Source organism: Astatotilapia calliptera, chromosome 14, assembly GCF_900246225.1.
Source record: "Astatotilapia calliptera chromosome 14, fAstCal1.2, whole genome shotgun sequence".
NCBI lineage: Eukaryota > Metazoa > Chordata > Actinopteri > Cichliformes > Cichlidae > Astatotilapia > Astatotilapia calliptera.
Window position 1 is genome coordinate 24,702,886 of NC_039315.1, and position 13,706 is coordinate 24,716,591.

Below are 13,706 nucleotides of genomic sequence, written 5' to 3' on the forward strand. Positions count from 1 at the left end.
CAGCAAACATCTAAAAGAGTCTGAACAGCTCCGGAAATAACAAAAGTATTTGGGCAGATGAAACCAAGATGAACTTTTTCCAGAAGGATGGGAAGAAAAAGAAAAAGTTAATAAACTGAAGAAAACCACATCATCTGTCAAACATGGTAGAGGAAATGTTATAACTAGGGCGTGTGTGACTTACAGTAGAACCGGGTGATTATTTATTTATTTATTTAGTATTTACTGGTGATATGACTGCTGATAGAAGCAGCAGGATGAATTATGAAGTGCAGTCTTGGATTGTTTTATTTAAAATCCACTAGCAGTGCAATAAAGTGGCAAAATTACAAAATAGTGTCTTTGTACTCTTGCACTCGTCTCTCACTAGAAATCACAAGCATCTATAAATATTACTGATGATGCTTCTCAGCGAGCAACACCGAAATGCAAACGGTGACGTAAACACGCACAATTTGTTCACTGTCGATCCAGCTGACTGATACCTGTCATAACTGCATTTATCCGCAGAGATTGTTCGAGCCATGACCTATGTGATAAACCAAGGCATGGCCATGTACTGGGGGACGTCTCGGTGGACGGCCATGGAGATCATGGTAAGCAGCAAACAGCTTTGAGTATAAGAAATGAAGAAGAATGAAAACGTCCAAATAAATGTTTCCTTTACACATTTGGTAACCGACTACAGATTGTATATAAATGGTGGATATAGTATCTGGCGTGAACAGTCAAGCCAATGCAGATGTGCCTTTCCAGTGACCAGCATATTCACAGTATTGAAAATGAATGAGTAATTACAGAGCTGATAATTGGAGGGAAGTCGGGGGGAGAAAGTAGTGACTGTAAAAGACTGAGAGTGAAAAGAGGCTTTTTCAGTAAGTGGCACAGGCACAGCGGCTTCTTCTGGCTTTTGTTTTGTTTTCCTGTCAGAGATAATCCACTTCCTGTTTCAACCACTGGTGCATTAATGAATATATACATGAGGCAGAGAGTTATGAAGTGAACACATGCCTGAAGTGACACTCAAGGACGTAGCATCCATCCCCTCTTATCTCTCTTGGTCTCTTTATCACCCTCCTCCTCCCTCTAAGCACACTGCAATGTGTTGACATTCTCCCTCTCTGGCTGTGAAAAAGAAGCAGAACAACGGGCCCAGATGAACACTGTGTAATTTAGATAGCATCGCTAATGAAGGTGGCTTTGATTCTCAGCAGTACAGCATGCGCACGCAGTTACATGCATGGACGCGCACACAGTCTGGAGGCACATGTCATGGGTTGCAGCGCAGAAGGGCAACTGGTAATTTGTAAGTTGAGTGATGGCAGTGATATTATCCGTGCATCACACAGAATACACTCCCACTTCGACTGTGCTCTCATCCTGACATGTGTTGCACAGCAGGAAACCCACTAAATTAAAGGGTATTTAAAGAAGCAACAATGGCGCTGTTTTTCTCCGAGTAGGTGTGTGTGTGTGTGTGACTCCTCTGGCATTTGCCTTTAAAGGATCCGTGGAGAAAATAGATAAGGAAATTTGAACATGGTGCCTCCGAGTTGTGATATGAAATATTGATTTGCTGACTTACTGAGAGGCATGCATTTGAATTTGTGCCACGCTCCCACAAGCTGATTAACAACCCCTCCCTCTCTCATTTCTTCCCCGAGTTTATCCCAAACCTCTGTGCTTACGTACCAAATAGCTATATAGTAGGGGTGCAACGATACACAAAATTCACGGTTCGGTTCGATACTTTGGTGTCACGGTTTGATATTTTTTCGATACAAAAAAATGTTCATGCATTTTTAATTTGTCATTTATTAAAATTATAAATATATATTTTAACTCAAAAGTACAGTTTTTAAATTTAACCCTAACCCTTGTGCGTGTTTTTTATTTTGACAGCGAATGCGCACCTGCGGACCACTTATGTGCAGCCCTGGTTATTTAGCTCGTCATATTGCAGCCACAGAAATTATTTTGTCCATGAAACCATAAAGCTGCACTTTCTTTTTGCCTTATAGTCTGATTTGTCATAACTTCTCCGTTTTGTGGTAAGCTTTTCTTTGGCTGTCACTTCTTCACCCTGACCTGTCTTATTTGGCTCAGCAGAACTGAAATGCTTTTACACGCACTCACATAAGCTCAGCGATTCTCTGCGCGATCAACCTCTCACGTGTTTAAGCTGCGGGAGATTTCACTTGTCATGTTTGCATAGTAAGCTAACGATTAATAAGACGATGTCAGAGGAATTGGTGCACAAATTATCATCACTCACAGATCAGTGCTGTCGCTCTCTATACACAGTTCGCACGATTGCAAAGTGAAAGCAAAAAAACAAGCGCAAATTCGAACGCGACTTCAATATGTCACATATTGACAGTGGCTCACCGATGCCAATGACATAATTACCCAGCTACATTTCTGAAAGAATGCAAAAGCATTGACATATATTTTTCCTACAATAGCCCGACGGGCAGGGCAGAGATAGATTTTGGTAGCCGGACTGAAAAAATCGCTAGCTCCGGGACGTCGGGCTAGCGATATTGCGAGCCCTGTATCTGATTGAGGAATCACTCATCTTTGGAAAAGAGAGTTTATTACAGAGAAATGTCTCTTTCCAAAATAAAAGCTATACTATCCGCTTCTTCTGGGCTATATTCTCAGCAGCATAAGGAGAATCATGTGCTAACAGCTGTCTAAATGACTCGGCTAAAGTTAGTAGCATGCTTGCTTTTTTTTGTCTGCTTCCACTTGTCTTTGCACTACGATGATGTCGGCGTAAATGTGCAGTCATATTCGTTGTGTTCCCACTAGTGCTTTCAGGTTAATCTCGTTGAAATGACCTTAACGCCACAACACGGCAAATCTCCGTTAACGAGCTACCGCCGATCGCTCCGTGCATGGGGCTAGACGGCCAACACGTTAACGAGCTAACTGCGCTAACACACTAGTTCACACCAATGTAATTGAGCATTGCATGGCACATCCAACATACTGTTTTACTTTAGTCCATGACTCGCTTACCTTCAGGGTCATACGTCACATGAAAACCAAAATAATTCCAAACGCCAGAACTGAATGAGGGTGGGGGAGGTGCCCTGCGCTCTTCCTTCTGACTATGCTGTCTGTGTTGAGCGCTCAGTGGATCTGCGCTGGACAGTGCAGCCTAGGCGGAGTAGTCGAACGCAGATTCACTGAGCGCTCAACACAGACAGCATCGTCAGAAGGAAAATTGATAAAATAAATTACAAATGTTGTATTGTTCGATACATATGCGTACCGAACCGAAAGCACTGTATCGAACGGTTCAATATCGATACGAATATCGTTGCACCCCTACTATATAGCTATAAAATAACAATCTTTTGAACAATATATAAAAGTAAATCCACATGAAACATCGTGATGAGCATCTTTTCTCTGTCTTTATCTCTAGGAGGCTTACTCTGTGGCGAGACAGTTTAATCTGATCCCGCCAGTGTGCGAGCAGGCCGAGTATCATCTTTTCCAGAGGGAGAAAGTAGAAGTGCAACTGCCCGAACTCTACCATAAGATAGGCAAGTGTATGACAACAGCTTGATCAGTCACATGCATCCTTGTGTCACTTCCCTATCCACTCCATCCAACAACCTTTCTGACCAAGTTGCTCTCCTTCTCTGTTGCTCATTTCCACTGCGCTTTAATCACCCTCTCACGTTTTCACTTTTTCTGACGCTCTTCTCACACATTTCATCTCACTAAAACTCCTCTTCAACTCTCCTGCTGTGTCCATGGTTACAGGAGTCGGCGCGATGACGTGGTCACCGCTGGCATGCGGCATCATCACAGGAAAATATGAAAATGGCATTCCTGAGTCATCCAGGGCCTCCATGAAGGTAAGCGTGAGGGTTCGTCAAAACAAGGCGACAGTGAGAATCAGATTCAAAGCAGTGATTCATGACTTGCGCACTTCAGGTGGTGTCGATATCTAAGACGTGAGAGAGATGAGATCTGGGGAGGGTTTATGGAGGTTTGATTTGGACATGCTGAAACTTAAGGACGTGCATGTGTGATGTTTTCGGTTTAGATGTAACCAGACAAAGTTGTTTCCGCTTGCATCTTCACCCTAAAGTTAAATATAGTCATGCTTTATTTTTCCAAGCTCATGTTTTGCATCTTTGAGTGTGTCTGTGTCCCTGACTTGAGTTGAACAAACAGATCAATACCAGTTGACTTTGATTAATTAAATAAATGATGAAATTAAGGCAAGTCTGTAGCACTGTGACTACATCTCTGTGTGTCAATAAATTATTAATAATACATCAGCTCTGGAGTCTCCAGGCTCTCCGGCTACACCCTGCATCTCTTCACTCATTCAGTCTGTGTCTTCTCTGTGCTGTCAGTCCTATCAGTGGTTGAAGGAGAAAATAATAAGTGAGGATGGAAGGAAGCAACAAGCCAAGCTGAAGGAGCTCAACCACATCGCAGAGAAGCTGGGATGTACCCTGCCTCAGCTGGCTGTGGGTAAGACTTCCCTGTCTTATAGCAAATACAGCAGAAGCAGCTTAAAGCAAAGCTTTTAAACCATAAATGCACAGACCTGTCAGACAGGAGCTGGTTTATGTAAGACGGGCACATTTTTCATCACCTTCGTTGGGTATTTGTTGTCTTTCGTGTTTGATATTTCCTCCAGCTTCCAGTCTACACACCAACGCAAAACTTTTCTGATGCACTTGTGCTTGCACTGCATCCCTGTGGATGTTCAAATAGCTGGGTGTGTTGTGCACTCCCCATTTGATAAGTAGATGTCCAGGTTATATGCAAGAGTGCTGGAACCTCTGGTTTGTTTAAAGACAATAATCAGAAAGTCATAATAAGATGTGTGCCGTTGAATAGTCACTGACTGAGTATCTTCTGCTTTTCTGCAGCTTGGTGTCTAAGAAATGAAGGGGTGAGTTCGGTCCTTCTGGGAACATCCAATCCTGAGCAGCTCACTGAAAACCTCGGGGCCATACAGGTCAGAAAAAGCAGACACACATTGCTGTTACCTCTGTTTCTTCACCTGCATCCTCTGCTGTCTTCCACTTATAATGATTTCTAGATCAAGTTGTCCCAAGTCTGTACCTATAATGACTTCAGACTTTCTTCACATTATTCTGCATGTCTTCCTTCCTTCGCTCCTCTCAGGCTTACTCAGCACATCTCTTTCTTTCTTAGGTCCTTCCCAAGATGACCTCCCATGTGGTGTCAGAGATCGACCACATCCTAGGCAACAGACCGTACAGTAAGAAGGACTACCGCTCTTAGACCAGGCAGTTGGACTTCCAAGAGGTCAGCTGTACCTACCTACCTAACCATACTGCTACCTTGGACCCTCCATTCAGTGTTCATGTCCATGGTTCTCTCCTCGGGCCCCACTCAGCTCCAGCCCGCCTCAGCCTGGAACAGACGGCCTTGCTAAGTTCAGCGTTGCATACTGTACCTTTGTCTGTTTGAGCCTTGTCCTGATCAGATCAGCTCTACCAGGCTCATCTCAGGTGCCCAGCTCAGCCACGTCATGCTTGAGAAACTCAGCTTTTTGCAGCCTGAAACACAAAACACGATCCACTTCAGTAGTTCTAAACTTTGTGCTCCTCCCAAATCAAAGTGTTGCCACGTGCAGGTAGAACTATGCAGATCTTAGAGTAGAACATGTAAAAGTTTAGATTCAGGCTTATATTTGAGATCCCACCACATCCCAGCTCAGCTCCATCCAGGGATAGATATACAACTGACCTGATATTTGGATTAAAATTGCATGAAACTACGACTGCAGCGCCTCGTTTTGAAAATATATTCAACTTTACACTCACATCCAGTTAGCAGATAAACCAAAAGAAGCAAAGCGGGCGTATTTAAAGTGCCTTCCCGAAGGGCACCTTGACAGTAGCTGCTAAATGAGACGCCTGTGTTACTTATTTATTGGGCTCAGGCCTTCAGGTCTCGAGCCCACCCATTGAAAGCCAAGACCTCCACTCACAAGTAACATAATTTGAGCACAAAATTCATATTGAGCCCATATTTTATTTATGAGTACCACTGTACCACAGCTGAATACATGAATGCAAGAAATCAGAGGTATCTCAGGAAAGTGGACAGTTGTATTCTGAACCCCACCCGCCCCCACCCCACTCAGTGCTTTCATTAAATCGCTATGCAGAGCAACACACAGAATTACCATAAGAGTGTAAAACTCCAACCTCCTGTGTTGGAGGTAAGCAGCAACCAGGTGACTTGCGCATAATACAGTTTTATTAACATGAATGAAGCCTCAACAGACCCGATCCCTATTAGCCCGAATTAGCTTTCAAATACCTACCAAGTATATTCTGTCCCGTATTTAGAATAGTTAAGTATTCAGTGGATTATAAAGGCTGCAAATCGTGAGCGTATTTACCACCAGATGCATGTTTCCCTGCTATAGTGTGCCTCTTTCTTCTTTTCGACAAAGCACATAATTAAAGACTAGAAGAGGATTTGATCAAAAAATCCTGCAAGCTTGTCCCCCCAGCCCCCCAGGTGTGACAGAGTACTGCGGGACTTTGAGTACTAGTACATATTGGACTCTGTTTGAGGAGAGAGTGAAGCATGTCGCCCCCGTGTGTTCCCTCTGAGGAACTGCTGAAGAATCCCACAGAAGAGAAATAAAGCGGACTGCTTTTCTGCCTGTGAACTGAACCTGCATCGCTAGATCGCTCCAGCAAACCTTGAGGATTTTGGACTTAAGCTTACGATGAATCTATGAAATAAAAGATAAACTCGCCTCTGGTCTTGTCATGTTTAGAGCGACTGCTTGTTTAAATGGCACAATGGGGCACAGACTCAAGGTGTTTGGGATGTGGTAAAGATTACAGTATTTATTCTAGAGTAGTTAATATATATGAACTTTATTTTGACATTTTGAAATACTGCTTTTGTTTGACGATGCTAAATGTACATACGATGTTAAGAAATACAGTGTAACATAAGGAGAAACACATCGAGGAGCCTCTCGTGCAGACGAGGACTTCACCGCAGTGTATGGCTCACACATAGCAGACCTGTAAATAGAGTCACTTTTCTGCTCCTCTGCAGTATCGCTGCATCAGTTGCAACGTTTAGGCCGCTCTCCAGCCCGTCCTGCTCCTTCCAACCAGACAAAAATGTACTTTTGTCTCCTCAAAGACAAAGAAAGTCAGAACTATTTATAAGGATTAAGGTTTAAATTTGTATTTCTCTTTTGGATTCTGCGTCAATAAGAGAATCGTTCTAAAAGTGAGCTTCTCTAATGAGACGTGACAAATGTGATTAAAGGTTTCTTAAAGGACTTGAACGTGGATCGACCCTTCGGATTTCATGGCTGTCACCTTGACGCATTATTTTTGTTCTCTTTCATGTGGAAAACAAGCCATCTCTGAGATCAGCAGAAATGTTGGCCAGGTTCCGACTGAGTCACTTTCTTGTCCTTGGTGTGCATCTGTTGACTTGCACCACAAATACCACCTATGTATGGATCAATCAAGGGAAATCTCATTAGATTACAAGCGCCTACAGTTATCCAGAGCACGCTGTTACCTGTTTTGGGATGAAACACTAAAATCTCTTTGGCTCACAGCTTATTTAAGAAGTCTGGCCTTGGAGGAAAACTAGAGTTGGATCCAAAATGAAATCAAGAAAAAACATCATATTTTGCTTATTTCTTATTCTCTATGTGGACACAGCACCATCTTTTCCTACGCAGAATCTATATTTGCTTTGTTCACTTATTTGTAGCTTTTGGTGGCAAACACGTGCCACTGAGACACAAAGGTAAACGTTTAAGTTTGTGTGCAAGTCAACAGCTTTCCCATCAGTTTGAGTCAGTCACTGTTGGACTGTGGCCACCTGGCAGAGTGCCTTGAATTCCTTCGACAGGAATAAATTCAGGGATGTCTTTCACTACAAGTTGGTAAATGGCGTTTGGCTTCTGGCCTACAAGATATGTAAGATTTTAAAACAAATGTATGCAGATGATATTATTTGTCTCCTGTGTCACTTTAATAGAAAGTTGTAAGCATCAAGCACACACCGACAGCGTAGCTACAAAAAAGGAAAATGTTGTCTTTAAATTGTTAATATTCTATATTGAATGATGCGCTTACTGAGCTCCATCGTGCTCCTTAATTTCCTGGGAGCGTTATATCACCGAACAGTGGAGCTGATTCTTTAAACTGGTAGCTTCTCTGTAAATGGGACTCGCTTTCAGAGGAATGCAAAACCTACATATTATCAGCTCCACAAACTTCGGGAACAAGCAGTGCAACAGTCCTACAGATATTAGGAAAAGTAATGCAAGAAGGACATTAACCTTCTTGTTGTCCGAGAGAACAGTGACTTGTCTTCGTGGTTTTCTCAATTTCTTACAGACTTAGAAACAACTCTAAAATGCAACAAGCAAGTCATCTGTGGCTGTTTTTCAGCTTGTTGAAATCCTGTAATGTGCCACATCAACTGCTACCCAAGGTTTCTGGTTTTGGTTTGAGTCCTATCTGATAATCAGATCTGAAAACTCAGAGGTCACTGATTCTACGTGTTGTTGGGTGGATGAAAAACACTTGAGAGACATTGACTTCGGTTCTTGTTGTGTCATTGTATTGTTTCCCCTCCTGATCAGTAGTTTCTCTGTAAATACTCTATGTGAAAGTGTGATTAGAAATAAAAGCATTGCCAATGGAAATGGTGTCTAAGCTGTAAAAAAAGCAGACTGAACAACACACAAATCAAATGACACAGATGACAAGTAAACAGACTTGCTTTATTTGTTACAAAAACAACAGAAGACAGATCTGTAGAAACAACTCTGGAGATAATTTGATCACGACTTTCATGAAGATGAAATGTCATATTCCGCTTGTAAACCCTGTTCCTAACATGAGTGTACACTTCTTTAGCCCATTTCCTACCCTCCAACCCAACCCCCACCCTTTCTTCCTTTACTTTGAGCCAGTGGAAAGCAAAGCAATGAGTCCTGAAGAGGCACTGATGGACAGAATATAGTTGCTGGGAAAAGGTGGGTTAAGGTAAACACTGGTAAGAAAAGTTTGCAGATATGAAGCATACAGTGTTACTTTTGACAGGGAGTTTTCTTTAGTTTTAGTCATAATTTAAACATCAAATTTCTTTTAGTCAACTAAATATTGTAAGATTATCATAGCCTGAAATAATCGGTTTTCTATTAATCTGTTAAGATGTGTTAAAAGGATAAATCTGCTACAACAAAACCTGTCATACATTTTCAACTTAAATATACTTGTGAACTAAATACCGCCACATACAGACGTGAAAGGATACACGGTGGGGTTGAAGTTCTTGAGCAGGAAGAAAGAGGCGACGATGACGAGAACCAGGAAGAGTGTGTTGTTGTAGAAGATGGAGAAGGTGGTGGCCTCGTAGTCGGCGACCTCGTTCTTCTTCCACAGAATTCTGGACAGGAGATAAAAACCAAATGTCGTCCTTGTTGTCTACGTGTACCAGGTTAACGCAGACTTTGTTAGAGACGGTGTGTGAACAGAAACAAGGTGGTTGATGTCAAACATAGATTTATACTCAATTTGTGCTCACTGGGTTGGTCCACTTAAATGCAAACAGCGACAATGCCACAGCTCCATCAGCATTTATACCAGCGCTGAGGGTGTGAGAACGCCCTGCTGTATTCTCCTGAAGAGTCGCCACTCAGACAAAACCTTTTCCCAGAACGTGTCTTCTTTTCACAATGTTGGAACATCTCCCTCTATATAATCTCGGACTCTCTGATCCTCAGTACTGATTTATCATCATACTTTTGACTTTTGATGTACGGTGACGTTCACAAGGGCGAGACCAGTGAAGATAAATGGGTCATTAACGCGACCAGAAGAAACTGCACCTGAGTTTAGCACCTAACGCTGGCAAAAGAGGGTGTTGCTGTGGTATGTTGACATGAGATTATGGTGTAACTATTATGAATATAATACAGACTAAAATACTGTAAACCTGTAAGCTCACGTATTAGTGATCTGTCCCATTCTCACCACAAAGGCTGACTGCTGCTTTCACACATTCATTACAGTTATAAAGACTTTCTGCCTGTGTAATTCATTTGCCAGAAAAAATAAAAGTTAAAGATAAAGTTGGTAAAGTTTATAATTTATAATTTCACTTTTAAGATTACTGACACAAACCAGAAATACTCACATCAGTCTGCAGCTTTCCCAGAGACAAAAAACTGTGTCGCACCACTGAATGAGGTACGTAAAACTGTATCAGTACAGGCTCAGAGTTGGATTTCTATATAACCTACTTCCACTTGGTTTGAAACACCACCTAAATTGGTGGCCCCTCCACACAGATAAGCAAACGCAAGTGTGTAGAGAGCGTGTAGTTGCTGAATTTGAATTGGGCTTACGTGTGCACTACGTTTTACCTCTCGTCTTTCTCCTTGCGGGACATCTTGCGGTTGTCAGCCTCAGACAACTTCCTGGTTACCTCCTTTGAAACAGCATCCTCACGTTTCTGTGCGACCCTGGAGTGTGATGAGCGGAAGATCACAAGCATTAAGACTTTAATCAAATTCAAAACACAACAGCAACTCCCAGTAGATTCAGTTTCCAATAAAAAGTAACAAAATCATTTCTGAACTCAGTCTGTTGATTCTTAATCCGTTTCAAAGTTTCCCCAATGAATAACATCACATCTGTCAATCAAGTTGATCGAATTAAAAAAGCTCTAACTCTACAGAGACAGTTTGATTCCCTATTTGTGTTCAAACGACTGATGATTATATGTTTGTATGTTTGTGTTCTTGTCCCCATGTAACTGAAGTTAAAAGGTATGAATAAAGTATAATATGAGGCCCATTTAACCAAGCAGCAACGGGTGTTTAGTGGATTTGTCCCTCTTACTTGTGTTTGAGCACAAACTTGACGTTCTTGTAGGCAAAAGCAACCAAGTAGGTGCTGACCAGAGTCATCACAGCATACAGAACTGCAGACTGGACCAGGTCCATATGCCAGATCCTCCAAAACAGCCCTAAAGAGAGGAAAAACAAGCACAAAACGCTGCTCAAACTAATTATCTGAAACTGGAGTTTTTCAAGTAAAATCTCCCAAAGCTTTTTGTGTTTTGATTCATTTGTTGCTGCACTTCGTATCACAGCGTTATTACGAGGTCACGTTAGCATTCCTGATCAATATTATTAACTGTGCTTATGTGTTATATCTCTGAACATTACGTGAGCTTATATATGTAAAGTAGCGGCTCTGAAAACCTCGTTTTTATTGACAGTTTCTCAATTTTAATCCTCCACTCACTCAGTGTTAGCTAAATTAGCGGTTAGCACCAGCTAGCTTCCTCAGCCTATGCTGTACTCACAGATGGGGATGGCAGAAACGATGAGTGCATTTCCGTAAAACAGAGCTGTGGACTTTGCCGACAAGTTTCTGCTGAAATCCTGAAGGAGAAGATCTTCTTCTGACTGCTGCTTGTTGCTGCTTTTGGGAGCCATGAGTGCTCACTGAACCTTCTGCCTGCTGCTGAGCTCCGGGTAGAAGAAGACTGACACGTCGGTGAATGGAGAAGAAGAGGAGAAGAGAGACGCGTCAGCACTCCGGCTTCTTCTTCTTTGTTTGGATGACGACGGAGACGCTGTGGCTTTTTGCTGCCCTCCACAGGACGATAAGGACACAGCACTTGTGCCGTTGCACAATAGCCTACTTTAACGATATTTTTGTGCACCTTAATATAATGGGCATTTTGACATGAAGAATTAGGTAAACACGTCTGTTTCTGATCACATTAATGAGGGCTGTTTCATGTAGGACCACAAGCCTAACTAAAGTGACTGGTAACAGGGTTATAGAGCTATCAGCTGCGGTGACCCTCTGACAAGGGAGCAACTGAAAGTGGCTTAGAAATAGCTGTAAAATTGTTTGATAAATCCTTAGAGATCAGTCAGTAGGCCCCTGGTAACCATTGGTTCATGGGAAAAGTGTGTATTTTATTACTAGTTGGTAAGTTGTTACTGTAGGCTGCTGGCAGTTGCTAGCATGAAATAGGTCAAAAAGAGACATACAGTGATATGTAGTGCTGCAATAGACACCCTGTGATTGCTTTGGTCACTGGCGGGTTGCTGTGGTCACCAGTAGCTGCATGGAAGACGCCAACTTGTCTGCAAACACTTCACTTAGTCTCTGACTCGGAGTGAAACGGTGAAAAGGGATATATGAAATCCCCAAAAGCCGATTCTGTTCATCTGGACGTAGCGTTTTCAGTGGGAGAAACGTTTTGTCACTCATCCAAGTGTCTTCTTCATTCTCAGCTGACTGTACGTTTCCCCAACCTTATAAACAGTACCTTAGCCCACTGAATGAACAATGGACTGTGAGGTCAGTTTCTTGATCAATAATATGCAAATTGTCATGATCAAGAGGTACTTCTTTCTTGTTTTCCTAATCTGCTGTTGCAGTGAGCAGTGTATGCTCATGATTAACTAATGATTAGCACACATTTCACGTCATACTAAAGTGAACACAGTGAGACTGTCTCTACCTTATTTGAATGTATATGAAGTCCTGTTACAAACCTTTTTCATAGCATTATATATATAACAGCATAGTAATATAACAGTGTATTACTATACTGATATTTCCTGACCTCTGAGAGTCATTACCATATTGTGGTGGAAGTGTGTGTGCTTCAGGGCTCCAAGCAGCTATATTGTTGTGGGTGAGAGGCCAGATAAAGAAAACTCCTATGATGACCAAAAGATCAAGGGACCAGTTTATCTTGCCCACAACAGAGCCCAGCGCTGATGTGGAGGGTGTGAGTCTGGTGGCTGGTGGCCAGATGCTTAGCCCAAAGCAGCTACATGGGTCCCTCCTCCTATGGGCCCAACACCCAGGGGTGGATTGAGGATTGAGTGACTATTTATCATGAGGTCTGGCAGCTACCTGGAGGCAAACGGACACTAGTAAAAGAAATTATTGTTTCTATCTGGATGTAAGCAGTTAGTATATAATTCTTGTTTTGTGTACATATATAAACAAAACATCCATTTCGGTACCACTGTTTTTTTTTTTTGCCTCATGACACCGAGACAAATTTGTAATTTTTTGTGTTTATACTTCGAATAAACGTAATTCTGATTGTGAATTTTTTGGTATGTGTGTCAATTCTGTGACAGGCATCATCAGTCAGCAAATAGCTGATTACAAAATAAAAGAATTAAGCTCTCTACCCTGTTACACCGCATCACAGCGCAGTCACATCAGCATGCCGTGCAGCACACTTTAATTAATATAGTAACAGTTTGTTTTCTAACAGTAAACAGGTCAACAACCCGCTGCTTTAACTGCTTGTCCTACTTCTCATTTGCAGCATCTGTCATTTAGAAAGAGATGCTATCACATCACCAATCTCATTTGTGATGACATGAAAGATAATTCTTGAGCAATGTCATTCTAAAGCTCCAGTCAAGAGTTCAGCTGCTTGGAATATTTCTAAATTTCCCCACTAGAGGGTGATATCTATTGCTGTATACTCCGTGTGCGTCATTTAAGGTGGCCAAATCTCCAGTCGTTGGTGTAACAGTTGATCTGCAGGTCTCAGATTACTGGGGTTTTTATAAACACCCACAGAGAGTAAGACCGTGGCTCACAGTCGCTGCGTTACCAGAGTATTTCTCACCCTTAAAA

At 42.1% G+C, this 13,706-nt stretch overlaps 2 protein-coding genes across 4 annotated transcripts in view; one reads left to right on the plus strand and one right to left on the minus strand.

The window, feature by feature from the left end:
• The window catches only part of kcnab1a (potassium voltage-gated channel subfamily A regulatory beta subunit 1a), a 136,079-nt gene extending 127,366 nt beyond the window's left edge, over positions 1-8,713 (plus strand). For all 3 annotated transcript variants that reach the window (XM_026191253.1, XM_026191254.1, XM_026191255.1), the window contains exons 9-14: positions 511-596; positions 3,437-3,557; positions 3,781-3,875; positions 4,383-4,503; positions 4,908-4,996; positions 5,197-8,713. In XM_026191253.1, the coding sequence (XP_026047038.1) occupies positions 511-596; positions 3,437-3,557; positions 3,781-3,875; positions 4,383-4,503; positions 4,908-4,996; positions 5,197-5,286 (602 nt within the window). In that variant the 3' untranslated portion in view covers positions 5,287-8,713. The remainder of the gene's footprint in view (positions 1-510; positions 597-3,436; positions 3,558-3,780; positions 3,876-4,382; positions 4,504-4,907; positions 4,997-5,196) is intronic.
• A 59-nt stretch (positions 8,714-8,772) lies between these two features.
• Positions 8,773-11,618, minus strand: ssr3 (signal sequence receptor, gamma). The gene is made up of 5 exons (XM_026191256.1): positions 11,386-11,618; positions 10,917-11,043; positions 10,439-10,537; positions 9,328-9,459; positions 8,773-9,036 (listed from the first exon to the last, which is right to left on the minus strand). Exons 1-5 carry the CDS (start codon positions 11,516-11,518, stop codon positions 8,970-8,972), a joined length of 558 nt encoding a protein of 185 aa, XP_026047041.1. The 5' UTR covers positions 11,519-11,618; the 3' UTR covers positions 8,773-8,969.
• Between the last annotated feature and the right edge of the window lie 2,088 nt (positions 11,619-13,706).

What these genes read in the sequence shown, in the direction of transcription:
- ssr3 (XM_026191256.1), bottom strand. Translation starts at nt 11,518, where the DNA reads ATGGCTCCCAAAAGCAGCAACAAGCAGCAGTCAGAAGAAGATCTTCTC. An exon ending in CGTTTCTGCCATCCCCATCT is followed by an intron (nt 11,044 to 11,385) that starts GTGAGTACAGCA and finishes TCCTCTCTTTAG; the next exon opens with GGCTGTTTTGGAGGATCTGG. An exon ending in AAGTTTGTGCTCAAACACAA is followed by an intron (nt 10,538 to 10,916) that starts GTAAGAGGGACA and finishes ATCACACTCCAG; the next exon opens with GGTCGCACAGAAACGTGAGG.